This window comes from Sceloporus occidentalis, unplaced genomic scaffold, assembly GCF_023333645.1.
Source record: "Sceloporus occidentalis isolate IW3139 unplaced genomic scaffold, rSceOcc1.0.p SCAF_1, whole genome shotgun sequence".
Classification (NCBI taxonomy): Eukaryota; Metazoa; Chordata; class Lepidosauria; order Squamata; family Phrynosomatidae; genus Sceloporus; species Sceloporus occidentalis.
Window position 1 is genome coordinate 172126305 of NW_028316981.1, and position 27836 is coordinate 172154140.

General features: G+C 42.2%; 1 protein-coding gene across 6 annotated transcripts in view; it reads right to left on the minus strand.

Moving 5' to 3' along the window:
• The window catches only part of LRP1 (LDL receptor related protein 1), a 387970-nt gene that overhangs the window by 32765 nt on the left and 327369 nt on the right, over window positions 1-27836 (minus strand). For all 6 annotated transcript variants that reach the window (XM_089482386.1, XM_089482379.1, XM_089482373.1 and 3 more), the window contains 20 exons: window positions 26251-26400; window positions 25091-25213; window positions 24794-24910; window positions 23115-23243; window positions 22872-22994; window positions 21275-21415; window positions 19505-19692; window positions 18530-18713; window positions 17484-17569; window positions 16435-16554; window positions 15930-16117; window positions 12026-12231; window positions 9855-10043; window positions 8049-8197; window positions 7427-7520; window positions 6147-6263; window positions 3696-3815; window positions 3027-3149; window positions 2012-2137; window positions 432-548 (listed from right to left, as the gene is read on the minus strand). In XM_089482386.1, coding sequence (XP_089338512.1) covers window positions 432-548; window positions 2012-2137; window positions 3027-3149; window positions 3696-3815; window positions 6147-6263; window positions 7427-7520; window positions 8049-8197; window positions 9855-10043; window positions 12026-12231; window positions 15930-16117; window positions 16435-16554; window positions 17484-17569; window positions 18530-18713; window positions 19505-19692; window positions 21275-21415; window positions 22872-22994; window positions 23115-23243; window positions 24794-24910; window positions 25091-25213; window positions 26251-26400 — 2790 coding nt within the window. The remainder of the gene's footprint in view (window positions 1-431; window positions 549-2011; window positions 2138-3026; window positions 3150-3695; window positions 3816-6146; window positions 6264-7426; window positions 7521-8048; window positions 8198-9854; window positions 10044-12025; window positions 12232-15929; window positions 16118-16434; window positions 16555-17483; window positions 17570-18529; window positions 18714-19504; window positions 19693-21274; window positions 21416-22871; window positions 22995-23114; window positions 23244-24793; window positions 24911-25090; window positions 25214-26250; window positions 26401-27836) is intronic.

The following is a 27836-nucleotide window of genomic DNA, read 5'->3' on the forward strand; positions in this document are numbered from 1 at the left end:
GCTGAAATGGGTATAGGAACTGGCACAAAAGGAAAGGAAGGGAAACAGTCAATAACTTAGGCAACTTTGGGGAGTACATCTTGCAAAACATTCTGGTGGGAATCCTGAAATTCTCCCTTTCAAAATTATACCACATTGCAAAACACTCTGGAGAAAAAACCCAACCATTTCTTTGCTTTAACATATTCCAGTCTCAAGATCATTTCCTATCTTGCATACTCAGAGGTACATGAGGCACTTCTCAACAGCAAAGGAATGCCCAGTTTTTGTTGTGTTCCTTGCCACCCTTCGCTCTCAAGCAGTGCTCATTTCACTTCTTCTGCCCAGCTCAGCCTGATTAGGATAGGAAAAGGCAAGAGACCATCTCTTCCTCCTCAGTTTCACATGCAAACATTCTGCTATCTAGTATAGGGGTGAAAAAGAGCACATACTACAGCTCTCCTCATCAGAGTTATCTCCACAGTCGTTGTCATAGTCACACTGCCAGCGGCCTGGTACACAACGGTTGTTCTTGCAGCGGAACTGATAGGGCTCACAAGTTCGCTCATCTGAAAACAAAGAATGCAATGTGGAAAAGGGGAAAGGAGAGCAAATTAACACCATCATCTAAGTGGCATCTTTTTTGACATGGAAAAAAGAGGAAGAACTAAGATCTCATTGATCCTCAAATGACTAACTGGGTGATTAGATTATCAGACCTTTCAGCCTTTGGATAGCCTATCTTGACTAGATATAAACAAATCTTTCAATGTTGGTTTTGCATCATTTCTCGTTTTTCCAGAATTACATTTGTTTCTTCCCATTTCAATCTCTGTTTATGGTCTTTTAAAAAGTTGGCACAATAACATGAAGGAATGTTTATATGCATTTCTCTTATACATGCATTCTGTACACCATTTCCCTAAATCTTACATTTCTGCAAGCTATTTCCCTTAATGTAAGTGCATTTTAATATGCTTTTTTCACTCACATGCATATTGTCTATAAAGCCCTACATGGCCCGAGTCCAGTCTACTTGAAGGAATGCCTCCTCCCGTACAATCCTTCCCGTACACTCCGATCCTCCAGGAAAAACCTTTTACAATCTAGAGAGACCAGACTGGCGGTGACCTCCCAGAGGTCCTTCTCTGTCACCGCTCCAAAAACTTGGAATGACCTGCCGGAAGAGATTCGCCAATTATCCTAACTCGAGGCTTTTAAAAAGGCGACTAAAACCTTTCTCTTCTGGCAGGCCTTCCCCGACTGATAATGTCCAGAACCCCCTTTTGAATCCCCCTTTTATTATTTTTATTATTTGTGATTTGTTTTTAACTTTGATGTATTGTTATGTACTTTTTAAACATTTTTTACTGTTTAATTTTATAGTTGGGAGGGAGGGTTGGGCTGAGGTTTTGTGGGGCTTGTTGTTTTTATTGTTGTATATTGTATTTACTTTGTTGTTATCCGCCTCGATCCTCAATCGGAAGAGGGGGGATGGGATATAAATAAATATTTATTATTATTATTATTGTTTGCATTAAAATTTATTTATTTTCTCCCAAAATGGGATTCAAGGTGGCTTACAATAACTTAAAAAGATAAAACTAAAATAATAATTACAAAAGTTAAAATATAATTAAATAATGCTAGTATTAAAACATAAGTTAAAAACAGTTAAAGTTAAAAGTTAAAAAAACACACACCAAAACTAGACAACTGCATTGCAAAGTTCAGGGTATGTGAATATCCAAAGAATAATTTTGGTTCAGCTTTCAGTAATTTGGGCACGGGCCAATTTGCATGAAATTGTGAACCACACAAATTTCTCTCCATGCCTTAATTTAAACGTACATACATCAGTACAAAGAATGGTGCTTTCCTTTGCAATATGACAGTTCAGATTCTTTTCAGGAATCTTTTAAACATTCCACAACTTGACCCTCTCAGGCAAGGATCTATGGAAAACTGGCCAAGCTAACCATCCTGATCTATCTTAGCTCAACTAACCTATCTGGCTGCTTTATCAACTTACCACATTCTTCTTTGGGTTCATCTGAGCCATCCCCACAGTCATCCTCCCCATCACATTTCCAGCGTGCTGGGATGCACCGACCTGAATCTTTGCACCGGAATTCATCCAAACCACATCTCATTTGTGCTAGGAGAGTAGAAAGAAAAAAAAAATGTTTGAATGATTGAGGAAGATAATTGTTACTAGAGTGGCATCTGTCTTTTTCTAGTCATTCCTGGTTTTGAAGAAAAAAAACCTGGGCCTAAAACAGTTCACACAGAATGGCTTGAAATGGCCAATCACGTACTTCTGGGGAGCACAACTGGCCAATTTTGGGACACAAGAAATTGGATTCGGCATGTACTGTGTGCATCCCTGCTATATGTACCCTGCTTTACATTGTACTTTTCCCACTCCAGCAGCTATGCACCTTTCTCTCCCCAGACCCCTCTCCCTTTTTGCAGAAAGTGAAAAACATGCTTATTTACTCAATTTAAGAACAACAGAAAATATTTGTATCAATATTTATTGTGTGTGGAATTTGGAGTTTTCTTTGAGTAAAATTTTAAAAAGACTTACTCAAATGCCTGAGGACAAATCAAGTCCTAGACAAGTCAGAATGAGATTTATTTACTTATTCATTTATGGTGTTTATACCCCGCCTTTCAGCCCTAAAGGCTATCAGAGCGGAAGTGGACTAAGCACACTTCCATACCTCTAGATTTGAACTTGATGTGGAGCAAGAGGGACCAGATTCATGCTGCTAAAATGATGTGTGCATAAGATTCTGATGTAACATAAACTATATGAACTCTCATTATGTGTTTATTTCCTAACAGCATGTTTTGATATCTTCTGCAAATTTGTTGAAGAGGAAGCAAATTCAAGAACCAATTTTATCTTCTTTAAAGCACAAAGGAAAAGTGAGGCTTTTCTTAGTTAAACACTGCATGCCCTCAGGAATGTTAACCTGTTTTCCCCTTCTAATTACAAAGACCTTTGAGCCCTATCCCGTAATGCACATGAAGTTCCTTACTGCAGTTGGCAGGCTCATCAGATCCATCCACACAGTCGTTGTCACGATCACACACCCACACTCGTGGAATACAACGTTTCGTGATGGCACACTGGAATTGGTTTGGAGCACAGGTCACTTCCGCTGAAAGAGACAGAGGAGTCAAGAGACAATTCTAGGGTCTAGTGCAAAACAAGTCGAAGTCCACCCATAATGAAGGCTTGCTGATATATAGCTGGACAATGGCTATATGGTAGTGCCAGTACTGTGATTCTGTTACTCGAATGCAGAAATCCATACTGGATATACAATTCTACATCCTCAGAATCCTCAGCTTTTCAGTTGTTCAGGCAGTGCCTACTGAAATCTCAGGTGACAGAGAAAAGAATGAACAGGTTTTCCAAGGATCAGGGGCTTAGTATCCTGAAGTTCTTTATTCCTTCACCATGATTAGAAGATACAAAATGAATGATGCAAGCTACGAACTTTTTTTTTTCTTTAACAAAATAGCATTTGCAGGTTGTAAAATCCCACATTTTCCTACAAACTTTCTTGTTCTGGGAAGAATAATCAAAGCTGAAATTATTTAAAGGCTCACAGATAAGAGCTGACTACATTAATGGGCAACTGTATTGGTCATACAATGACATCTACATTGACGTCTCTGCTTCTGCTCTTAGCATAACTTACGACAGTCCTTCTCATCTTCTCCGTCACCACAGTTGTCCTGTCCGTTACAGCGGAAGATGCCAGGGATACAACGATTGGTGTTGGTGCATTTGAATTGGCTGGGCAGGCAGACATGCACTTCTATTAGAGGGAAGGCAGCAATGAAAATAGCTTTAAAAGGGAGAGGAACCAGCTCTTTTTTTTAAAATTTCAGATACTGTTTTTTTTTTCTGTGCCTGGGAGTCTCACAAGATTTATTGTGAGTAGGCAAGTGAGTAAATAAGCAGAGAAAAAATTTCCTTTTCCATGATCTCCTAGGCTTTATATACTGACACTATTCACATAAGAAAAGGAAGAAAGGGGAAGTCCTTGTTCTGATTCTCTTGGACTGCTAACACATCATCCAAGGGAGGGCATATTGTTAGTGGTGCTGGGAGCAGGGGGTGCCACGAGGGAGATGCAGACTGCATCAAGTGACACCCTAAAGGGGGAATGACATCACTGCTTCCCAAACACCTGCCTTTTGGCAGAAACAGGAGGTGGTGTTCACTTGCATCCCTTTGATACTCTAAAGAGATGGTTTTGAGTGGGACAAGGTTCAGTGGGAAGAGAAAGTGGAGGTCCCAGGTTTTTTTAAAAAATAAATTTTAAAATTTTATTTTTAACTTTTTTAAAATATATTTTTTAAAATTCTTTTATTTAAAAAATTACATTTTTCCAAATTTTCACTTTAACTATTTACATGTCAGTACATTTAGGCTGTGCATATGATATTGTAATTTAAAAGTATAATTTTAATTTTGCTAGTTGTTTGTGTCACAACTATTGCCATTACATTTGAGTGATACACAGGAATTACAATTTATGGAATGTGCATTTTGGCTGGCCCAACAAAGGTATCACTGTTTTGTGGATTTTGGATGATACCAAGGCGGGATACAAACGGGCAGGGGAAGACGTCTTGGAGGTGTATTCTGCTGAGTACGGAGCCTCCAGACTGCCCACCCCGGGGGCGTGGCTCAGGAGACGGGGCTTCCACATGGGGGGCAGTGAAGACGCCTCACCTGGGGCCGTTTCTGACCCGCAGTTTCCAAACCGCCACCTCGGAGGACGCTGCAAAGAGAGAGGCAGCTTCCTCACGGGCGGCCAAAAATGGGGCTTTTTTTTTTCCTTTGCCGGCTGGCGGATGCGCAGCTGCGCAGCTGCAGCACTAAGCAGCGGCGGCAGAAAGCCTATGGGCACATTTAAAGTGCCCAAGCCCCTTTAAAACTTTTTTCCCCGCTCTGCCCAAGAACAATGGTGGTCTCCTGCCAGCTGGTGATCAGCTGGTGTTGGCATCCTTGCCCGCTTGCACTTTGCGAGTGTCACCAGCATCATGGATGCCTCCTCTCCTTTGGTCCCCGCGCTCCTGCTGAATCTGCAATGCACAGCCACAGCTGTCGCCGCTGCCACCGCTGTCCCCCTGCCATCCCCCATCACCTCCCTTGTACATATGTAAATATTTACAGTTTTAGGGGTTTTTATTGTTAGGTGAAAATGGCACAGGAATGTGTGTAGGGGCTCACTTTAAAGTCCAAACTTTCCAAGCAGCGCATGCGTACATGTTGCTCTAGGGTTAGGGTTAGGGTTAGGGTTAGGGTTACGAGTCTTAAAATGCACTGCAGCTGTGCTGCAGCTTCCACACCTGCATGGCAGCTGACGCTGCAATTAAAGCCTGACTGCAAACTGCGCATGTTCCAGGACCCCGACTCATTATGCGACGCAGCAGACATGGAGCTTTTAAATGGGCAACTTAAATTAGCGGCGTAGCAATTCTGGCGTACCGGTGCAGCAGCTTACAAACGGAGCTGCGCATCAAACGGAAAAGAAGCGGAGAAAAGCAGCACCTTTTTAATGCCGCCTCTTCCCGCTTGGGGCGTGCGGGGGGCGTGTTCATGGCGGCATTCAGGTAAGGCCCGTCTGAAGGCTCTACCTTCATGACGTCATGAATACACCCCCTTTTGCCCGTCTGTATCCCGCCCAAATTTTGTTATATGGCCAACACGGCTACCCTGGATTAGTTAAACATTACTGAGGATTCTGTATGTTGTGGCATGGGTCAATGGGTGTGTGTGTGTGACACCAATCCTAGTGATTCCACTGGCTGAAAGGGCATTGAGGAGGGGATCTGGATCTGGATACCTTTTGCCGAACTCTCAGGTTGTCTCTGAGAAATCAACACAGAACATCTCAACAACACCAAATCCATTCCAGGACATCTGTTCCTCTGCTGTGCCTTACACTGTTTAATTCTTAATATCTCCTATTTTTATTTTTTGGGGTATCATGTATTTTAATATCTTCCTCTGACATGTTTTTAGTCACCATGAACATCATCTATACAAGACTGTGCTACAGGAAGCAAATATGTACGTATATAAACATAGACATAGTTTAAAAGATCTGGTAAGTGTGACCACATAGAATACTTACCACAGTTGGCCTCGTCTGAGTTGTCCTGACAGTCATTGTCCCCATCACAGATGAAGGCTGGGTTGGTGCAGATTCCTGTCGAGCACTGGAACTGACCTGGGCGACACTTGAATTCAGCTGTAGGGGAAAAAAATGATGCTTTGGGATAGGAGTCTTAGGGACAGTATCTCCATAACAGACTGCATGCTTTCTGTGAATAAAATACTAGGTTCAGTCCCCAGCATCTTGAGGTAAAAGATAAAGTAACAAATGTCTAAGAAAAGCCTGGGGGTTACTGCCATTCATTAGGCCATACTGAACTAGAACGTCTGAAGGTAAAATCTGGCATAGGTCAGTCTTCTATGTTTTTTCTATGATGCAGAGGCCCCTTGCCAAACTGTATTCTAGGGAACAAAATTCTCTCTCTCTTTTGCTGGGCCAACAACTTTCCCATACAACTCTTTCTGACTTATGGCGACTCCAAGGTGAACCTATTACAGATTTTTTTTTTGGCAAGTTTCTTCAGAGGGGGTTTGCCATTGCCATCTTCTGAGGCTGAGAGACTGTGGCTTACCCAAAGTTACCCAGTGGGTTTCCATGCCTCAGTAGGGATTCGAGCCCTGGTCTCCAGAGTCATAGTCAAACCACACCATGCTGGCTTTCATACAACTCTACTTGATACCAAATCCTCCTATTGATATGTTCTACAGTTCTACTATATATAGGATATGAAAGGATCTTGTATCACCTTTGAGACTAACTGGGCAAAAGCTGCTGTAGATAAACTTTCATAGATGTGCATCTGAGGAAGTAGACTAAATTTATGAAAGCTTATGCTGTAACATCTTTTGCCCGTTAATCTCAAAGTGCTACAAAACCTCTTTGTATACAGATGTTCCAGACTAATACGGCCATGTCTCTGAATTCTAGTATAGTACAGTATAGTACAGTGTGTGTTTTGAATCAGAAGAAATTCTAGAAAAAAACTAGAGGCAGAGACCAAATGAAGTATTGTTCTGTTTGGCAAAAACCTGATTTTTCCAATTTAAATTTGGTCTGGACAATTCTCATTCTTGGTTATGTCCTAGCAAGGATGAAACTCCATAGAGCAGGGGGAGGAATTATTTTCAGCAGGAAACTGTTACTTTCAGCATGGAGTGGCCTCACTGAAACAAAAGCTAAGGTATATATTGTTGACATGGTCAACTTAGCATGCAGACAGTTGAACCAGGTATAATGTTGGCCTGTATGTTCTGTCACCTTATACCCACCCAGGAGCCTCTTCCCAGCTGTTTACTCACGGCAGTTCTCAGGCTCATCTGAACGATCCCCGCAATCGTCTTCTGTGTCGCATTTCCACCAGAAAGGGATGCACTTGTCATTCTTACACACAAACTATGGTCAGAGAGAAAGGGCCATAAAGCTGAGGCAAGTCATGAATAATGGGGCAGAAGAAAGCCCCTCCCTTTAGGCTTAAATTTCCCCTTATCCCTTTCTCAGTTCCAGCTGGACAAACCACCACCCTTGTTCTGTCTCCTGTGCCTAGTGCTTTCACATGAACCGAAATTAGTTATGTAAATAACAAGAGTGGGCACATTCATTTTCTAGCCACATTTTCTTTGGCTACCTGGGATTTGAATAGTCCAACATTGCAGCTTCATGAGGTTCTTCTGATTCTGAGGGTTTGGCTCTCATCCTCAGATCCTAATATAGCAGGAGTAGGAAACAGCTGGCCCTTCACATGTTACTAAATCACATTATTCTCACCCCTGGCCAGAGTGGAGGAAGCAAATGGGGAACTGGAATCTAACTGGCAGGCCAGAGGTTCCCCAGTCCTGTGCTACAAGATGGTGAGAGTCCCTCAATAAGCCACTGAATGGAAGTGCTTGCTAGGGCATCTCTACATGCATTTTCTTAAGTTACCTGGCTGGCTGTGCAGTTGGAGATGCAGGTCCTGCCATCACCACCAAGATAAAAGTTGGTAGGGCAGGCACATTTGAAACCACCTCCTGGTGACAGCAGGCATAAGTTGCTGCAACCACCATTGTTGACTTTACAGGGATGGTTGGCGACTAAGAGACAAAAAGGAAAAGAAAAGGGGGTACAGATGCAGATTACAACAAACAGTAACCATTTCTGCCTTCTTTGTCAAAACAGTATAGGATGCACTTATAGCTCACTCCTGTGCTGTACCAATGCCTCTTTCCATGTGTATGGCAGGGGTGCATTCTTGTACCCACCCTCTTTAATTTATATCTTAGTGACCTCTCTTCAGCGATCGCCTCAGACACTTTTCAACCCCCAACATTAGCCTCAGTCAGCATCCCTTTACTTTTATATGCTGATAATGATGCACTGTTATCTTTCTCTAAGGTGGGACTATCATGAGCAGTGAGAGCTTTCACTGAGAATTGTGGAAATGACCAGTTATATATTAATTACAATAAAGCTAAAATAATGTGTTTTTTCTAAGAAATCCTCCATATTCAGCTGGAAGATCGCTGGCCATGAACTAGAGCAAGTAAGGCAATTTAGATACAGTGGTGCCTCGGGTTACGAAAGTAATTCGTTCCGCGGCCGCTTTCGTAACCCGAAAGGCTTCGTAAGCCGAAAAACCCATAGGCGCTAATGGGGAAAAGCCGCGATTTGGTGCGAAAAAGCCGAAAAAAGCACCAAACGTTTTTTCGTAACCCGAAAAAACATTCGTAACCCGGAACAATAATTCCCTATGGGATTTTTTCGTATCCCGAAAATTTCGTAACCTGGGTATTTCGTATCCCGAGGTACCACTGTACTTAGGAATTACATTCAATGCTTTAAGTACCTGGACAGCACATTCAGAACACTGCAAATAGCAGCATGGTAATTGTCCATTTCTTCTACACTAAAGGCAGGCATCCATCTGCTCTAAAGGTCTTCAGGGCTAAGGTTCTGCAACATGTGTACGCAAATGACATCTCTGGTGGTTCAGAATGTTACTGTAATATATTCATGGAACAGAAAGTGTTCCATGGGTATTCTCTGTGCAATCCACTATAATAGGGATGGACATCACAGGGTACTTTGTTTAGACCCTAAAAGACCTGGTCCAGGAAATATTCCTGGATGTCCCATTGGCTACATACATACTTGGATAAGGAAGGTCAGGTTGAATATCTGTAACTGTAGTTCTTTAAGTGGCCATCTGTGAACTCACATGGTTGGGTTTGCACTGTGCAGATGCAAGATAACCCCATTTGTGCAAGTCACAGACACCATGAAGAAGATAGTTATATTTGAGATGTGTGCATGTAAAATAAGATCTGCCATTTTCAGAAATTCTCCATATGAAAAAAGAGGCTCATGTTCTCTTTAGTATCACATTCTCAGCACACTCACAGCAAAGCCCCAAGCCAACAGCCCAAAGGAAAGCAGGCAGTGATCTCACTTATAAAGTAACTTTCCAGATCAGTAAATAAGTCTTTTCAATATCATATGATCAGGCCTGTCCTCTTTAAAAACTCTCTGATGATATTTGGGCCTTTCAGTCTGAGTAATGCAAGCGCTTTGCCCCTTGTTTTTCCCATAACAAACTTGACTTACCCTGCTCTAAAGGATATTTCCCCATTCTGTCCTGGGAGATATTTATGCTGACATCTATACCTTGAATTCTCCCAAGGATTCCAGAAGCCCAGTCTATCTGCAAGGATGCCCTCTCCAAATGTAAAATATTAACAGCATGGTACTCACCATCTGGCTGCCTGAAGGCATGGAAGATGTGGATGTCCATAGGCCGGTGTAAGGTGCTGATCAGCACAGACTTGTTTGCACCTGTGGTCTTGTGGGCTCGGCTGATGGATTTGGTTTCCCAGTCAGTCCAATAAATGTAATCCTCAAAGAGTGTCAGGGCAAAGATGTGGGGAATGTCCTGGCTCAGAACTAGAGTGGGAGGAGAAAAAAAAATATTCTCTCAGTGTGGCAGAGACTTGGGAACCCTGTGAAAATCCAGACTATGGAAATGGGAAGGGCTGGGGAATCCAAAGCCAAGGACATGCCTGACTCCAGCTCTGGATCTGCTATTCTATATATCCAGGTTTCAGGAAGGCAAATGTATTTGTAGCAGTGGGAAAGAACTTTTGGGTATGTGTAGACACATCAGGTGTGGGTGAACATTTTGACTAAGAGGCACTTCTCACCATTCCTTATTGCTCCCATCCACCATCTTAAATTCTTCAGAATGCCCCTTAGAATGAAACTATGGAGAGATGCTTGTAGCAGCATTATTGAGATTTAAAGATTGTGGACAGCTATAGTAAGAGCTGGACAGAGAGCTGGAGTGTTCAATATCCAAAATTTGCCTCCAAGGCCATGAAATGTGAATGACAGAAAGTATTTTTGGTTTCCAAAGATCTTCAAAGAATTCCAGACCAAACTTCCAAAAATTTGGCTCAGTCCCAGACTTAAAAAGTGATTGTGTTCTCTGTCAAAGATATGCTGTATTAGACAACCCTCTTTTTCATATTCCAAGGTCAGGATGGAGGAAATGCAGCTCTTCTTCTAGCTACCACATCCATCATTATTGTGATTACCATGCGGAATCCTTAGTTCCATTTATTCATTTCTCAACCCCCAACCAGGTTACAAAAATGGAAAAATACAAATGTACAAAGTATAACTCAGGTAGATTAATTAACATAAAAACCATCAATCATGTGCCTAGATTAATAAAGAACTGGCATGTATGTGCCACTAAATAAGCAAAAGAAGAAAGTCTCTCAGTTACACACATTTTCCCATATGCTAGGAAGAATTTGATTTCTAGTGATTAAATCAGCAATTCCTTTCTTTGCAGAAATTGTTCCACATATTTTAATCTTAAACAGTTATGCAGATAAAAAAGTGCAGCTGACAAGACTTCCAATAATCTCTTCCAACATATTTAGTGATTTGAATTAGGTAGATTTTTTTAAGATCACCAGCTAAGATTCCCCTAGATAGCAGTTGGGAACCAATACACCTCATTCATTAAGAGCTAATAATTAACTTGCATAACCTTGATATTACAGTATAACATCATGAATCTGTTTTAGTATCATAACTTGGTCAGATAATCTGGACTTTCTCACTAAGGTTTTTCTTGAAAGAAACAACAATTAATTTTAGCAATTTTATTCCTGTTGCAATAGTCTTAAAAACTATCCAGTTTTCAAAGTCTCTTTGAAATTCAGGAACAATTCTATGCAAAATGTGTATGTAGCTAGCTGTTTTGGGCAGGAAATAGCATTTTCAGTGCAAATCACCCACGTGCAAATTTTGTGCAGAATAAGTCCCTAATTAAGCATTTTCTGCAAAGAAAACAGCTTTTTCTGCACAGGAAATACTATTTCTCCATTGAAATATCATTTACTGCACAGAAAATGCTGTTTCCTATGCAGAGAATGCTGTCTTCTGTGCAAAACAACCATGTGTGAATTTTGTGCAGCATTACTCCCAAATGTAAAGATTCTCACCAGTCCAGGATTCTTCTCATCAGAGTTTCTGAACACTCAAAAACATGTTTTTCAACAACATGTCTGGATATTTTTTTGACCCCTAGTTTCCTTCAACATGTAAAAGAAAGGGATGGAGATGTGACTGCCCTAGTTAGTGGGAGAAGGATGCTTAACCATGAAATAATTGCTAATCCTCCCCTACAAATACCAACCCAGGCCACTTTTCTCCCTGAGCCAGCTCAATGGGGTCAGTTAGGGAAGATCAGACTTGCAGAAAGAGCATTTGCAGGGAAAAACTGGAAGTCATGGGAGATAAACTCCACCTCTCTTCCCCCTCAGTGTTTACCTTGAAGCTCTGGCTCTACTTCAAGATATACAGGCTGCATATATTCCTGGTCACACTGCCCACAGTTGCTACAGCTTCCTTACCTATGTGCCGATTAGAGCCATCCAGGCTGGCAAACTCAATGTAATCTTCCCGGGCATCAGCCCAATATATGCGACTGTTGATGTAGTCCAGGGTGAGGCCATTGGGCCAGGTGATCCTGGTATCCACAATGACACTCCGGTTGGTGCCATCCATACCTATCTTGCCAATCAGGGAATGGTCACCCCAGTCTGTCCAGTACAAGTACCTGGGGGAAAAGAGGCAAGACAAAAGACATAAACCCATGGCAGCAGTTGAGATCACAACCCAAATTATGAAACACTTTAACCTGAAATATTCTATGAATGAGATATGGGTGCCAAATCTAGGAACAGTTATGACAGTCTGATACCTTCCCAAGGTCCACCAGTTCATCCCAGTTTGGACAGGAAAGGCAAAGAATGAATTGTGACAGTAGGCTTTGCCAGCCTGGATGATTCATGGTACAATTCATGGTACAAATAAAAAAGCTGGCTTTAACTACCGTAATAAAAAAAAATTATATATGTAACTGGTTATAGTTTTATTGCAATCATGTTAATTTCAACAAGTTTAATGATCTGTTTAACCTTAAATATTTTGTGTTGTTTGCTACTTTCAGAAGACAATTTGTGAGTAACTGTAATTTGTGCTGTTTATTTTAGGGAAAAATATTAGGAGTATTATACAGGTTGAGCATCCCTTATCTGAAATGGCTTGGACCAGAAATGTTTGGCATTTTGGATTTTTTAAAATTACTATTATTTTGGCATTTTGGACTTTTTGGGTCTATATAACCCAGAAACAAGGAAGTACAGCCTAAAGGCAATTTCTGCATCACAGAGACTCCTCATTCAGCCAGTAAGACCCTGAAGAAGCCTCACCACCATCTGAAAAAGCGAAGTGCAAGGAAAGATGGCTTTACTAGCAGCTGTTGACTGAAAGCATTGGAACCTGCTTATGTGGTAGCTTCCAGTGAGAATGCCAACAGGAATACACTCTCTTGGCAGTTGCCTCAGCCAGCATCCATAGAGGCCCTGAACTGGCAGTTCCCAAAGAAGCAGTCCCTTCCTCACCTGATTCTTCACTTGGTTGTTCACCAGTGATCATCTAGGAAACCACTGAGTAGTGAGGGAGGGAGATCATGAGGAAATAAAATAGGGGATCTGATGTCCCATATCTGCCTCTGCTGCTGCAAATTGAAACAAATGCTAAAGGCTGCAGTGAAATCAGGCACGTCCACCCTGCTAGCCTTTTGAAAAAAGAGGACAAGGGACTCTCACAAAAAGGCACAAAAGGCTAGTGTCCTCTAGTCACTTGTAATTCAAGCACTTCTTTATTGTCTTAATAAATAAAGAAATAAAACTTTTATTTTTATCCTGCTTTTCTGTGACAAGACAATTGAAGCTGCTCACAACACATTAAAATATCCACATTCAACATTATGTCCCAAATTCCCCCCTGAAAACAGGATTAAACATGATACAATTAAAATTGGAGATTAAAATATCTATTAATAACACAATAAAAATATAATGAGGACAGAGTGGTGGGCTAATACATGATGTGAGGGGCGATCATTCTGTGGCCGGACACTTTTAGGAAAAGCCTGCCGGAAGAGATCCATCTTGACAGCTTTTTTAAAGCTGTCTAAGCTGGCAATTTGACAGATCTTGTCTGGCAGGCCGTTCCATAGTCTGGGAGCAATTGCAGAGAAGGCCCTCTGGGAGGTAGCAGTTAGTCTGGTTTTTAAAGGCCGCAATAGATTCCTCCCAGAGGACCTGAGGGTGCGGGGCAGATTATATGGGAGCAGGTGATCCCTCAAATAGGTTGGACCCAAGCCATGTAGGGCTTTAAAGGTTATAACCAACACCTTGTATTGAGGCCGGAAACTAATAGGCAGCCACTGAAGAGATTTTAGGACAGGTGTTAATCGGTCACTCCTAGTTTTTCCAGCGACCAGCCTGGCTGCTATATTTTGCACTAGCTGAAGTTTCCGGACTAGGCACAAGAGTAGCCCCATGTAGGGCCCATTACAAAAATCAAGTCATGAAGTTACCAGTGAATGCACTACAGTTTCTAGGTCCTGTACTTCCAGGAAAGGGCACAGCTGGCATATCAGCTGGAGCTGCTAACAGGTGCTCCTGACCGTCGCATTCACTTGGTTCATCATGTGAAGCGACGGATCTAGCACCCTCAGACTGCGAGCACAGTCCTTTGGTGGGGAGCATGTCCCCATCTAGGACTGGAGGTTGCAACCCTATACCCAGTTTGGGGGGCCGTACTGTAAGTACCTCCGTTTTGTCTGGATTCAGCTTGAGTTTGTTTTTCCTCATCCAGCCCATTACCGCCTCAAGACACTGACTGAGAGGAGAAATGCCATCTGTCATCGTAGCTGCTGCTTGGGACTTGGAGAAGTATATTTGAGTGTCATCAGTGTACTGATAACACCCTGCCCATGTCTGTGAATGATTTCTCCCAGCGGCTTCATATAAATATTGACTAGCCTCGGGGACAGTATGGCACCTTGAGGGATGCCACATTTAAGCGCCGTTTTCGAGGAGCGACTGTCCCCGAGCATCACCCTCTGGAATCTACCAGAGAGGAAGGACCGGCACCACTGGAGTGCAGTTCCACTGATTCCTAGCTCTCCCAGACGTTCCAAGAGGATGTCATGATCTATTGTATCGAAGGCCGCTGAGAGGTCTAGAAGCACCAACAGGGTCACACTTCCTCTGTCAATGCCTAGACGAAGATCGTCAGCCAGAGGAACCATGGCAATCTTCACCCCATATCCTGTCCTGAAACCGCTTTAAAATGGATCTAGATAATCGGTTTCATCCAAGATGACTTGGAGTTGAAGGGCAACAGCCCTTTCGATCACCTTGCGCAAAAATGGCAGATGGGATACAGACCTGTAGTTCTTCATATCCAGGGGGTCCAGGGAAGGTTTTTTCAGGAGCGGTCTAACAACCGCCTCCTTTAAGCAAGCTGGAACACAACCTTCCCTAAGGGATGCATTGATGACATCTCTAAGAAATGCCATCAAGGCATAACCCCCCTGGATGGCCAGCCACAATGGGCAGGGATCAAGGGGACATGTCATCTTCTTCTCATTTGCAAGGATCTTGTCCACGTCATTGGTACTCACAAACTCAAAGCGATCTAGTTTAACCTCAATAATGGGTTTACTGGACACCTCTTCTAGCAGTTGGTAACAGAAACCAAGAGTTCCCTTGATCCAGAATCCTATCCTCTCCCTGAGAACAAATTTTCTTCTCCTAATGACTATCTAATGCTGCCTTTCCTCCAGCAGGTGAAGACATTCTGCTTTAGACAGGCCTTCTGAATTTTAATCATTGAGTTGTAGTGTGTGTATTTTGGCATGTGTGCATGTGTGTGTGCGCTGCATGCGTGCAATGTGGTGTTCTGTACTTTTAAAATTTTTAATCTTTTAATGAAACTATGTTGTAAGCATGTTTTAAGTGGTTTTAACTCTTCTAAATACACTTTTAATATTACAGTACTTAATTCTCTTTTAACGGTTTAAATCAATGTTTTAACTTTTAGACTATTGTAAGCCTCCTTGGATCCTATTTTGGGAAAAAGATTAAATATAAATGCAATAAATCAATAAACCAATGAAGGAAGGAAGGAAGGAAGGAAGGAAGGAAAGAAAGAAAGAAAGAAAGAAAGAAAGAATGAATACTGGTTTCCTAACACTAAGGTTCTTTCCACTCTTGACAATTTTAATACTTAAACTGAAAGGGAACAGGATTTTAAAAGAAAGAATTGAATACATAATATCATTCATCCTTGCATTATACAGGGTATAAAATGTATATGGCTGTAAAATAAATATAGCTTAGGCAATACGTCAACTGGCTGAAACCTGGGATCTGCCCAGACCCCTCTCAACAGACTTACCCATGCTGTACATCCACTACCAAGGCTCGGGGCTCCCGTAGCCCTGTATTCACCAAGACAGTGCGGTAGGCCCCGTTGAGTTTTGAGACTTCAATGGTGTCCCGTCCTTTGTCACACCAGTACAGATTCCCACCCACCCAGTCCACAGCCAGCCCATCAGGATTGCTCAGCCCAGTGCGGTGCAGAACCTGGAAGATGGTGAAGGAAAAATGGCACAAAATCAAATAAAACAAGGAAGTAGGATCTGGCTGAAGGAAATGCTGCTTAGACATGGGCTTCTTTAGAAGACATACAGGATGAAACTGACCTAGGCTTGGGTTTGGTCTTAGTCTGGGCCTAGTTTTGGTGTTGCAAGAGGGAAAGTTTAAGAAAGCAAAACCTGCCTACATCTAGAAAAGGCTCTGCAAAAACTGCTTGGACATGTGTGACCTAATCCTAACCATAGGGAAAGGAACTCTGACTCACACTCAATGGAAACACAGTCCCAACAATGCTAAATACATACCTGCACATTGCTACCATTGATGTGCATGCGGCGGATCATACTGCCCTGCGTGGTGACATCTGTCCAGTAGATCATTTGCTCCCGGTAGTCAAAGTCCAAAGCCACAGCATTATTCAGGCCCTAAGCCCACCGACAGAGAAATACAAGTATTACCTCATATTATTATTATTATTATTATTATTATTATTATTATAGTTTATTTCTATAGCGCTGTAAATGCACACATGTCATCTGAACAGTTGTAGTGCAGAGATGCAAAGTGAATAAAGTATGAATGATTAAGTCTCTAGTTGAAATCTCATACCTGCCATCAACTCACTAAGAGATCTCTGGCATGTAAGGTTGGGCAAAGTTTGGCCCAGGAGCCACCTGTGGCCCACAAGGATCCTTGTGTGGACCTCACCCTTTCCAGACTCCTTACACTGCCTATTTTCTGAACAAAATAGGGTGAACAAACTGTCCTGGAAGCCTCTGGGACTGACAGCACACCTTTTAAATAGACTGCAGGTCCCCTGGCACAGTAATGTTAAAAAACCAGAAGTGGACTGCTACTTACTTTTCAAAACCAGAAATGGGCTTTTGCTCGCTTTCATTTTTGTAGTTGCTGTTGCTTTGAGATTTGGCTTTATATTATTGTTATAAGAATTACGATTACATAATATATGTGAAGTACATGGAACATTTGAAAATACTGGGCAAATGTGAATACAGTGTTATTATGACTTCCACTATTGCAAACATTACTATGATAACAGTACACTATTGGGCACTATCACAGTCAGGAGTAGCCTATGCTAAATGTATTCTACAAAACTGTGTTCCAGAAAATTATCCCTCGTTCCAAAGCAGAATTGCTTGATTTTCCTGTATTGAGTTATGTTCCCCTCCCTACTCATTGAACTGCAACTGAACACATTGTTGACTCTACCACAAGTTTCTTTCCTTCTTTCTTTTTTGAACAAAACAAGCTACAACTGTGTCAAAAAATAAATCCATCTAGTTCAGAACTGGTTATGTTAACTAGCAGCAGCTCCTATCGTGATCATTACCTGTTTCAGCAACGTGTAGTTGGAACCATCCAGACTAAGCTTTCTTAGGTAGTAACGATTTGCAAAGATCAGGAAAGGCTCTTCCTCTATGAAAGGAAGCAAGGGATTTATTGAATAAAGGTGCAGTGAGCCCTTGAAGGGCAAAAAGCTGTCAGTACTAGAGATTCCCTGTGCTCATATGATTAACAGGTTCCTAATTTCACATCCTTCCCACAAATTATTTGGGACAAATAGACTGAGAAGGGAAAAGGACTGAAACACTTTTTAGGTGTTTCTCACTCTGAGCGACAGACTAATGCCTCCAAAACTTGAAGCAGTCTTCCCCAACCTATTGTTCTCCAGATGTGTTGGACTGTAATGTCTAAAGCCCTCTGAAGGCATCTCCTGTGTCCCTCCCATGTGAGGGAGGGGGCAGGTTCAGAGGGGAAGGGGAATCATCAGCAAAGTGGAGAACCTCTCCTCATTCAAGGAGCTCTTTTCGTATTAAATGGTCCTTTGCACTCCCAAGGAAGTGAAAGAGGGAGGGGAAGAAGTGGGGGATAGAAACTGGGGATTCTGGAGTCTACAAATTAAAGCACAGAGCTCCAAAAACAGTATGGTGTTTTTTTTAACAAAGCAATAGGAAGAGAGAAAGGAAGAAAGGAAAGGGAAATTCAGTACAAAGGGCTGGAGCAGCTGTGGCGACAATGAAGCAGAGCAACAATGAACATGTCCTATTGGAGCAGTAGGCAGGAAAAAAATTGCCTTCTGGGGTTAGCTCCACCCATGTAAGGACACTGGAAGGTCTTTCTTTTTCCTACCTATCTGGAGTGACTGGAAGGAGCATAACCCAAACTCCCAAGATGTTCAGCCCTTATTTGCTAGGAAATGTCTTAGCCAGTACAGTACAACTGATAGAAAGATTCTGGGACTTGCAGTCAAACACATCATGAGGTGACCAGGTTGAAAGCTATCCTAAAGCTTTTATTTGTTCAACCTAATGAATGACAGGATCTTTACGCTTTACACTTATCTCTAGGAAGTTCACAGCAGTGTTTCAACATTACCTGTGACAGCTTTGCAACTTGTTGGGTTATCAGGCTTCAGAATGTAGCCATCCACACACAGACACTTGTAGCTACCATGGGTGTTTATGCATATCTGGCTGCAGGGGTAGGTTGTGGTGCACTCATCAATGTCAATACAAGTCTTCCCATCATCCTTCAGCCGGAATCCAGGGCGACATCTGCACTGCAGGGGGCAGCAGAAAATCATTACAGGTTTACAGGCAGTGCCTTGAGCAAATAACTACACTCTTGCGTACAGTAGAGAATACACTGGGAACCTTCCTATCAATGCTTCCCCTTCAGCCTACAGATGGCAGGGTGAGCAAAAGGTAGATCTAGATCTACTGGTATGTTTGCAGTAGATCCGAAAGGACCCCTGACTCACTATTTAGCACTAACTATCACAAGCCCTAAATTATACTGCTGGAATAAAGCAAGCTTAGCTTAATCAGGAGTGAATCTTTAGAAGGAAAGATTGTAAAATCTATTAAAATTTTGACCAATTCCTGGTCTAAGAATTCACTGATTCTAACTGTATGCTTTTTGCACCAGCCTCCAACTGATGGATTATAGGGTTCTACTGAAAAACAAAACAAAAGAGGTATAGAAGACTCTGAGTTTTAATCCATGATTTATTTAAATGTCAAAGACTGCTTGGAAAGTATACTATGCTCTTCCTTCACATGATGCCTCCATGGTGGCAAAAATATAATGATCAAACTCATCTACTGGCAAGTGTTGTTTCTCTTTAGTTGTACCTTCCAAAGTTCACACCTCACTTGACCTGATGTGTATTGACTGGCACGAATATTGTGTCATCCTATGGCCATAAAGGCTGCAAGGGAAGCTTTCTGCCACAGGGACAGGAAAGATGGTCTTAATGGTTCTCTAAGGAAATGCTATCACACAACCAAGACCACTTTGGCTCAGCCAGACAACTTTACCAGCTGAGGAAAAGAAACTGCCAGGCCCAACCTTGTAACCAATCTTGAGGTCCTCACACTCCTGGGAGCAGCCACTTAGTTTCTTGTTGAGGCACTCGTTGATGAAACAGTTGAGCTCGTCGGAGCCGTCACCGCAGTCATTGTTGTTGTCACAAAGCAGGTGATTCGAGATGCATTGGTTGTTGTGGCACAGGAAAAAAGTGTCATTACACTTGCTCTCTGCAATGGTGGTGAGGAAAAAGATGCCAAATATTACTTCAAAGTAATGACACATTCTCTTCCTTCTCTTTCCTTCCAGCCCAGATTCTCCTTGTGCATACATGCACCACAAGCACCAGCCCATCAAGGCTGTTGCACACACAAGTGCTTGACATATGATTGGTCTGTCTGCCACCATGGTCACATTATTTGCCTAATGCTTTCCCAAAGACATAACATGCAAAGATGTTCACTAGAATAATCCTCCTGCTGCTATCTCACTATCTGTAGCAATCATATAGAAGACAATTAAAAAAAGTTTATTGGTTCATTAATCAATAACATCAAAATCCCATGATTAATTAATAATTCAGCCCCAAACTCCACCAGTAGCCAATGGAGTCAATCAAACAGAAAGCATAAACCAGAGTTCTGAATGGTTCTAGCCTTCAATCTGTATCATTCATAACATTCAGGTGGTTTATTTGACAAATGTGGAGCATCACCCAAACTGGGAACAGGGGCTTTTTTCTGAACTTCTGTTACTTCTTTCTTTTGTCTTTCCTCAGTACAGAAAATGTTGGGTAGATGATGCCTTGTTTCTAATGTTTTAGGACTACTTTATTTAATTATTAAATAAAAGATTAGTAACCTGCTTTTTTGTCAACACAGATTCCAAATTCAGACATTTTTAACCATCACTTAAAAGAAGACAGCAACAATATCAGGCAAATACCACTGAAAGCCAGCATGGTATATAGTGGCTTGGGCAATGGACCCTGGAGGCCAGGGTTTGAATCTCTCCATTGGACCATAGAAATTTACTGGGTGACTTTGGGCAAGTAACATTTTCTCAGCCTCAGAAGAAGGCAAAGGCAACTCTCCTCTGAACAAATCTTGCCAATTAAACCCTGTGATAGGTTTGCCTTAGGATCAAAGGTGGCTGCTCCTAGGCTGCAAAATAACTGTTCAAAGGGAGGATAGGTGGCCCCACCCCACTGTTTACTTTCAAAGCCTTTTGCTCCTGAAAGCTTTCAGCAACTGAGCAACTACGGACAAAAGGGATTTTAAACTGATTGGTATTACAGTTTAACTTACAAAACCTGATAACCTTTTAAAAATGTTCCTAACTGTGCCTATATATTCTACTTGTATTTGTTTTAATTTTGCTGATCCTAGTTCTGGGAGAAAAGCATTTTTTAAAAACCTTGCTGTGCAGTATTTGGATGATAATACACGTGCCTGAGTTACTGGCTCTGCACAGATTTCTTGTGGTTTTGGGACACTGTCCTAGTCTTATGATGGATTGACAGTGATGAACTTCACCTCATCTGTGGAGAGGGGACACTTCTCAATTACAGTGCAAGACATAACTAGAATAGGACTTTTTTTCAAAGTTCAGATTCTTAGGTTTCTCTGAAGGACCCACAACAGGCTTCTCACAAAATATCTTGAGAGGCTAGATGGGCGCACAGGAAGATTTAGTTAAAGGCAGGTGCGGTAAGCATATCTGTCCAGCTGCCGGCCTTCCCATCTAATAAGATAAAATCAGCACAAGGAGTCACATATACCACTCAGCCTCCTTTCCCATCACAGCACTCACCAGGGCTGGAACAGCGTGGATTCTTAGGGGCTTCATCAGAATGGTCATGGCAGTCAAACTCTCCATCACATTCCCATAACTTGTTGCTTAGGCAGCGGCCATTGGCACAGCGGAATTCACTGGGCCCACATGTTGTGTATTCTGAGGAGAGACAAGAAAGAAGGTACATATAAAGGCAAGGCTAAGCTGAACTACATCTTCTCTTACCCCATGACAGGCTCCAATAATACAGTGTACATAAACTCCATCTTTTTTTTAGCTCCTGTGTTGGAAGGAAGGGGGATTTAGGTTTTTAAAAACAGGTGTGTGAGTGTGTTAAACCTCAACCTCTTGCATATGGTGGTTCTAATCTGGTACAGGGTCACCTTAAGAGACTTTAAACTGCATGCTTTGCAGGTAACATGGCATGCAGTCTAGTCCTTAGAACATTTTGAAAGACAGAATCTAAGTGGGTAAAGCTTTCTCATAGTTTAGGAATAAACAATGCAAATCAAACTCCCATCAACATTATAGGAGCAGTGGCAAATAAAAGCAAACTGTTACACTTAATCCTTAGACTGCATTTTAACTGCACACCTCACAAAAGGTCAAAACATGTTTAAAAAAATGAGAAAAATAACACAAAATAGTTTCCCCCAACCAACCTGTACCATCCCTATCATGAAGACCTATCATGCTTGTCAGCATGCTTTCTTTTAACGGCCTTTTTGGATTCTTCGCCCTGATCTTTGCCTGACTTAGGGGGATTGTCTTTGGGGACCTTGTCCGCTCCCTTTTCAGCAGATTTTGCAGGTTGATCTTTATGGGAATCAGTAGATTTCTCAGAGTGTTCCCCTTGTAAGTAAGCAGCAGAAGCCGTAGCCGGCTAAGAGCCCTCTCGTAAAGGGAAGCCTTATACTTTTGGTCCCTATTCTTCAGAGCCTGAATGGTCATGGCTCTACATGTGGGGCAGGCTTTGGCGTTGTGGGCCTCGCTGAGGCAGAGGACACACTAGTTGTGTCCATCAGAAATTGGGATCTTGACCCCGCACTTGGCACAAAGTTTAAAGGAGACCATTTTAGGGGAAATAAAAAACACAAACTGGTTAACAAAGTAGGAAGGTCAATCCAAAAGAGTAGTCGTTCAATGGGTCAAATTCAACAAGGCACAATATATAGGGTGGGTGGAGTTACCGCCAAATAGTTGCAAACTAAGTTCTGCCTGGAGATTCTAGAACTTTCCGAACTTTGCTGCACAGGTGCACATTTACCCATTTGTGTGATTTGCAGAGAGCACGAAGAAGAAAATCATTGATTCACTATGTGCTCACCAATAGGCACTGTGACATCACCTATTCATTATGTGATTACCAGTTGGCTAGAATCACCCATGTGACTAACAGATTAAAAAAAAAAGAATACGTTAGCAAATAGCTAGGGAAACAATGACCTACATAACTTTATTTTCAAAAAAGCAAAACTTTTGAACATGTTTTCCCAGCAATGTTGCCACCTTTTCTGAAATTGCTATTATAACTTTGAAGCTTCAGACTCAAGTGTATTTGGTGTACAGAATGCCTTCTCTTATGTACAAACCCTGCCTTTAGGTCAGCACTCACCACAGTCTTGAGACTCATCAGAACCATCACCACAGTCATCGTCATGGTCGCACACAAAATGTTTGGGGATACACTGCCGGTTGTTGCACATGAACTCGCGTTCTTGACATGTGTTGTTGTATACTAAAACCATATATCACAAATGACAATTGATCAGTGGAAGAGGCCATCAAGAAGACATCCTACAATCTAGAAGGACCAGGAGCTAAACAATGGGAAAATGCAGCAGCAGCAGCAACTTACAGCAGCCAGCCGCCACACTTTCATCAGCCCCATCAGCACAGTCTTTGTCCCCATCGCACAGCCAGCGGTGCGGCACACACATATAGCTGTTTGGGCACTGGAAGGAACCTGCAGCACAAGTGGTGTGACCTAGAGGAGAAAAGTTACTATCAAAACAAAGAACAGGGAGATACTACTGACTGATCATCCTTTAGAGCAGGAGAGGCAAAGTGTAGTCTGTGGATCACATGGAGCTCCTGGACTCCTCTTTTGTGGCCCATGAAGCCCCTCACCAGTCCCCTAGCACCTCTCAATTGCCCATTTTTTTAAAAAAAAATTGGCATAGTTTTTAGACCATTTTTGTCCCCAAAACATGCATAACACCCACGAAATGTATGAAAACAGGCAAAAAGAGTCCCACCCATCCCCACAAGCACTCCAGAACCCTATCCTAACCCCAAATTTGTCTGCTTTCCTCTGCATTCCCTCTCAAAGTGGCAACAGGAAGTGATGCTACATTACTTCCCGTCACCATTTTGTGTGGGACTACAGAGGAAAGTTAAGGTATTTATGCTTACTCTACAGGTGCAGCCTGTGGAGCAGGCCTGAGGTGAAACTGGCCCCTGGCCCCGACTATTTTCCTACTATTGATTTAGAGACTCAAAAGGCAAATTCAGACTGAGTAAAGGTGAGGTCTGTTGTTGCTTTTCTCATTACAATCCTCACTCTGTCAATAGCTTTCCATCAGCTTTCTCATTCTTGTTGCTTTATTGAAGCTGCTATTGAAATAACGAAACTCTCAATTCCACCCTCTGTTGTTATGCCATGCAAGAACCCATCTCCCTACCTGAGCTGGGGAGAGCACCCTTCTGGAGCAACCTCAACTGTAACAACTTGGAACTGCATGGTGATACAAGTTTGACCTGTATACTTTCTTTGGACTACGACAGTAAGCAGTTGTTACTAGAAGTGGGCTCAGGAAAGAAATCAACCCCAGGACATACTAGCTAATTACTTTTTGTCTTCAATGACCCACTACAGCTTGGATCATCTGTAGACATTATCTCAAACTATTTGTCTGGTAAGCTTGCTTTTGCTTCTGGTATCTACATGCCTAATTCCCTTTTCCTTCCCTTCCTTTTGTAATTCATCAGCTCTTATGGTTAAGACTACATATAGTGTGCCCTTTCTTTACACAGGGGATCCATTCTGGACCCCCTCACCCCCCCAAGTAAAAGAAAAAACGCGTAAGCTTGAGCCCCATTGGAAGTAATTGGGCTCATGCTCACTGCACGGTGCTGCACCAGTTGCATGCCCCATTACTTCTTCCAGGGCGCATGAGGCTTTTTTCCGGTGCGGCTTCCAGCGTATGCTGGGAGCTGCGTATGACACGGGCGCACTGTGCATTGATTTTTGGAATGAAGAGGATAGTAGAAATATATCCTTGCCTTGTTCCAAAGGACTGGACAAGACAAATTTTTTACCCCCTTCTATAACTTAGTAAAGATGAGCCAGAATGCTCTTCCATCTTCTCAAAGTATCAGTAGCCCCATTTGTCATCTCAAGTCTGCAGCCAGACATTCCATTCTCCTCCTGCTATAACCCATGTCCAAGATGTATTTCATCTGGTTTCAATTGTTCTCCAAGGTACACACTCATCCCCTGTCTTTCTCTTTTCTAAATGAAGTGCAAAGACGTACGACAGCGGTGATCTTCATCAGAGCCATCCCCACAGTCATCTGCACCATCACACACCCACTGCTTGGAGATACAGCGATGATTGTTGCACTCAAATTTCACAGGGAAGCAGAATTTATCTGGAAATAGAAATTGGACTCTGTTACAACAAAACAGTGCTGAGGACTGATGGAAGGCAGTTCCAAAACACCAGCTGTTTTGCAGAATAAATTATAATATCATTCAAATAAACTGCTATGAGAAAATTGTGTGCTGTTGAGCAAACTGTTTGTCTATCCCAATTTGGGTGCAGTACTTACTGCAGTGTGTCTCATCCTCGCCATTTTCACAGTCATTCTCTTTATCGCATGTCCACGTCATAGGGATGCATCTTCCACTTGGACAAGCAAAGTAGTTGGCTGGGCACTTGGATTTTCTCACACCTAAAGAAGACAAGAAAAAGCAAAATAATATTGATAATACTCAGAAATATTCTTTTTCTGGAAATGGAGAAAGACCAATATTATATACAAAGGTACCAGAAGCTCCATATATATGTTCTTATTGCCAGCTGGATCCTGAATACAAAGAGTTATTTCAGGCACTCCCAAGGCTCGGGATGCCTCAGTAGAATTTTTTTTAGGGGGGTGTGGGGATGGGGAGAGTCTTTTCTACATTATAGATTCATAAAGTGGCTTAGAACAAATCTATACTAATGCAGTAATAAATAAATATTAAATACATTAATCATTAAAACAAATTACAGTCGTCCCTCCCGATTCTCAGTCTTGCCGTTCGCATCCCTCGGTTTTTCACAGATGACAAGCCGGGAAGGACATAATGGCGTGCGCATCTGAGTGCGCCCCCATTGTAATCAATGGGACTCCAAAATTGGCGATTTTCCCAATTCGTGTTTTTTTCCCCCCAGAACGGATCTCCCATGAATTGGAAGGGATGACTGTACAGATGAAAATCGTGTAATTGCCCTGGCAATCCTAGCAGTCCTCTGAAATTTTCTTGGCCAAACTCTGATATATAAAGATGGGGGCAGATAAGTGAACTTTCTAACATTCCATAACTTTGGTGCCACTACAAAAGAGAATCTGTCCGACACAACATTTGTGGCAAAGAGGAAATTGAGAGGTCTCTAGAGATTAGGTAAATGTGCTGGTCGATCATAATGGAATAAAGCATGCTGTCCAGTCTGTCTCAAAGGTAATGGGGGAGACAGTGAAGGATGGAGAAGGCTGTACTTTCCTTTTCAGTATAAAATCACTATCTTCCTCCTTACCCAGCTTCCTTGAAAGGAAAGTCGGTAGGACAGAAAAGATCAGAAGATGTTAACCAAAGGTGGATGCCTCCTTCACCTCATAAAAGATAAAGCCTCTCTCTCCTTGAGCCATCCCTTCCATCCTGACAGTGTCTAATGTTTACCTGTCCTTGAAAGTTCATAAGTGCCAATGTCAGCTGGAGAACGTACCTGGACAGTCCTGCTCATCTGAGTAGTCCCCGCAGTCATTGCTCCCATCACACACCCAGGATGGAGCATAGCACATTGATGTATGCTCACACTTCTGGAAGGTGGTACCTTTTATGCCCAGTCTGAAAAAGCTGCTGCAGTCGGTGGCAGCTATCAAAAGAGAAACAAAAAGTTTGGTTACTCAAATTGCATGAAACTTAATAAACCGGTTATATGGCAGGTATGTCAAATTTGGTATATTTAACAGTGTTTTCCAGGCTTCTGAATCTGGGTCACAGCCTTTTCTGGATTAAAATCTGAAGCAGAGTCGACCATTTTATTAAGAAAGACACACACACATTCCTGATTCCTGCTAGAACAATGAACAGCTACATCTCTGGGCAACTGTTTTTTATTTCCTCTTCAACAGTTTTCCACTCCTCCTTTTTGCTTCACCCCTTAGGGTTCAGGGATGGGATCTTGTTTTCTGAGCAATGGTGACTCTTTCCTGACAGTCAACTGCACCACAACCAGAGTTAAAAAAATTCTTAAGTATTTTTGTTTCCCTTCCTGGCTGTCCCCCGCAACTGTGATGATGACACTGAAGGCACAGGGAGGAAGAAATCAATGATAAACAGTAACTCCACAATCCAACAGACAATGGAATTGCAAACTGTATTTAAACACAGTGTGGGCAAGCTTAATTTTTCCAGTTACGTTTTGGTTTCTTTTGCCACACCTACACCGTAATATTTCTTTTATTTCACACTAAGCTTCAGGGTCCTTAATGTTAGGGTAGATGAAACATAGATGGCTCGTCTCTTCTTGCACGGTGATTTGTTATTAGTCAGCCCTCCTTTTTTGTATGGGGTGCATGCCTGCGAGCATGCGTAGGGTGCACGCCGTGGGAACACACCCCATTGAGAACAACGGAGGTTGCCCCTCTATGAATAATCAAGAATGTGGATCTTGAGTCTGCGAGAAAGGAGGGGCAAACTGTACTTGTTTCTTCATTATATTTATATCCCATCTTCCCTCCAATCAGGTCAAAATGGCTCTGTTCCCACTCATATTCTTTATCTTCACAAAAACCTTGAGAGGTAGATGAGTTTAGAGAAAGTAGGACTGGTCCAGGATTGCATAATGAATTTCATGGCTCTGTGGAGACTTGAACCTGGAATTCCTAACATCCCTACCCACTACACCACACTAGCTCTCATATATCAGAAAGCAGAGAACTAGGTGAAAGAGCCCATTAAGAGTAAAAAATATCACCTCAGTTAAGAAAAGACAGGTGGATGCTCTTTTATGTGATGACAGGAAATATATTTGGATATAGAGAAAAAATATTTGTTGCCATCCCAGGGCAAGAGCATTTGCCACTGTCCTTTCTTGCAGAGTTCCATGCCTGTTCTGCTAAACATTCACTTTCACCTGGTTCTTTCCTTCTTTTTCCAACTCATTCCCAGCATCACTGAGCACACAGAAAAGCACCTGCTTCTGTATGTTTCTGTCTGTTTTTGCCAAGGAGGGAATATTTTGGGAGATGGAGTTTGGATGTGAAAAGGCCCTTTTTCTTAAAGCATGGCAGCCTAGAGTTCATCCTG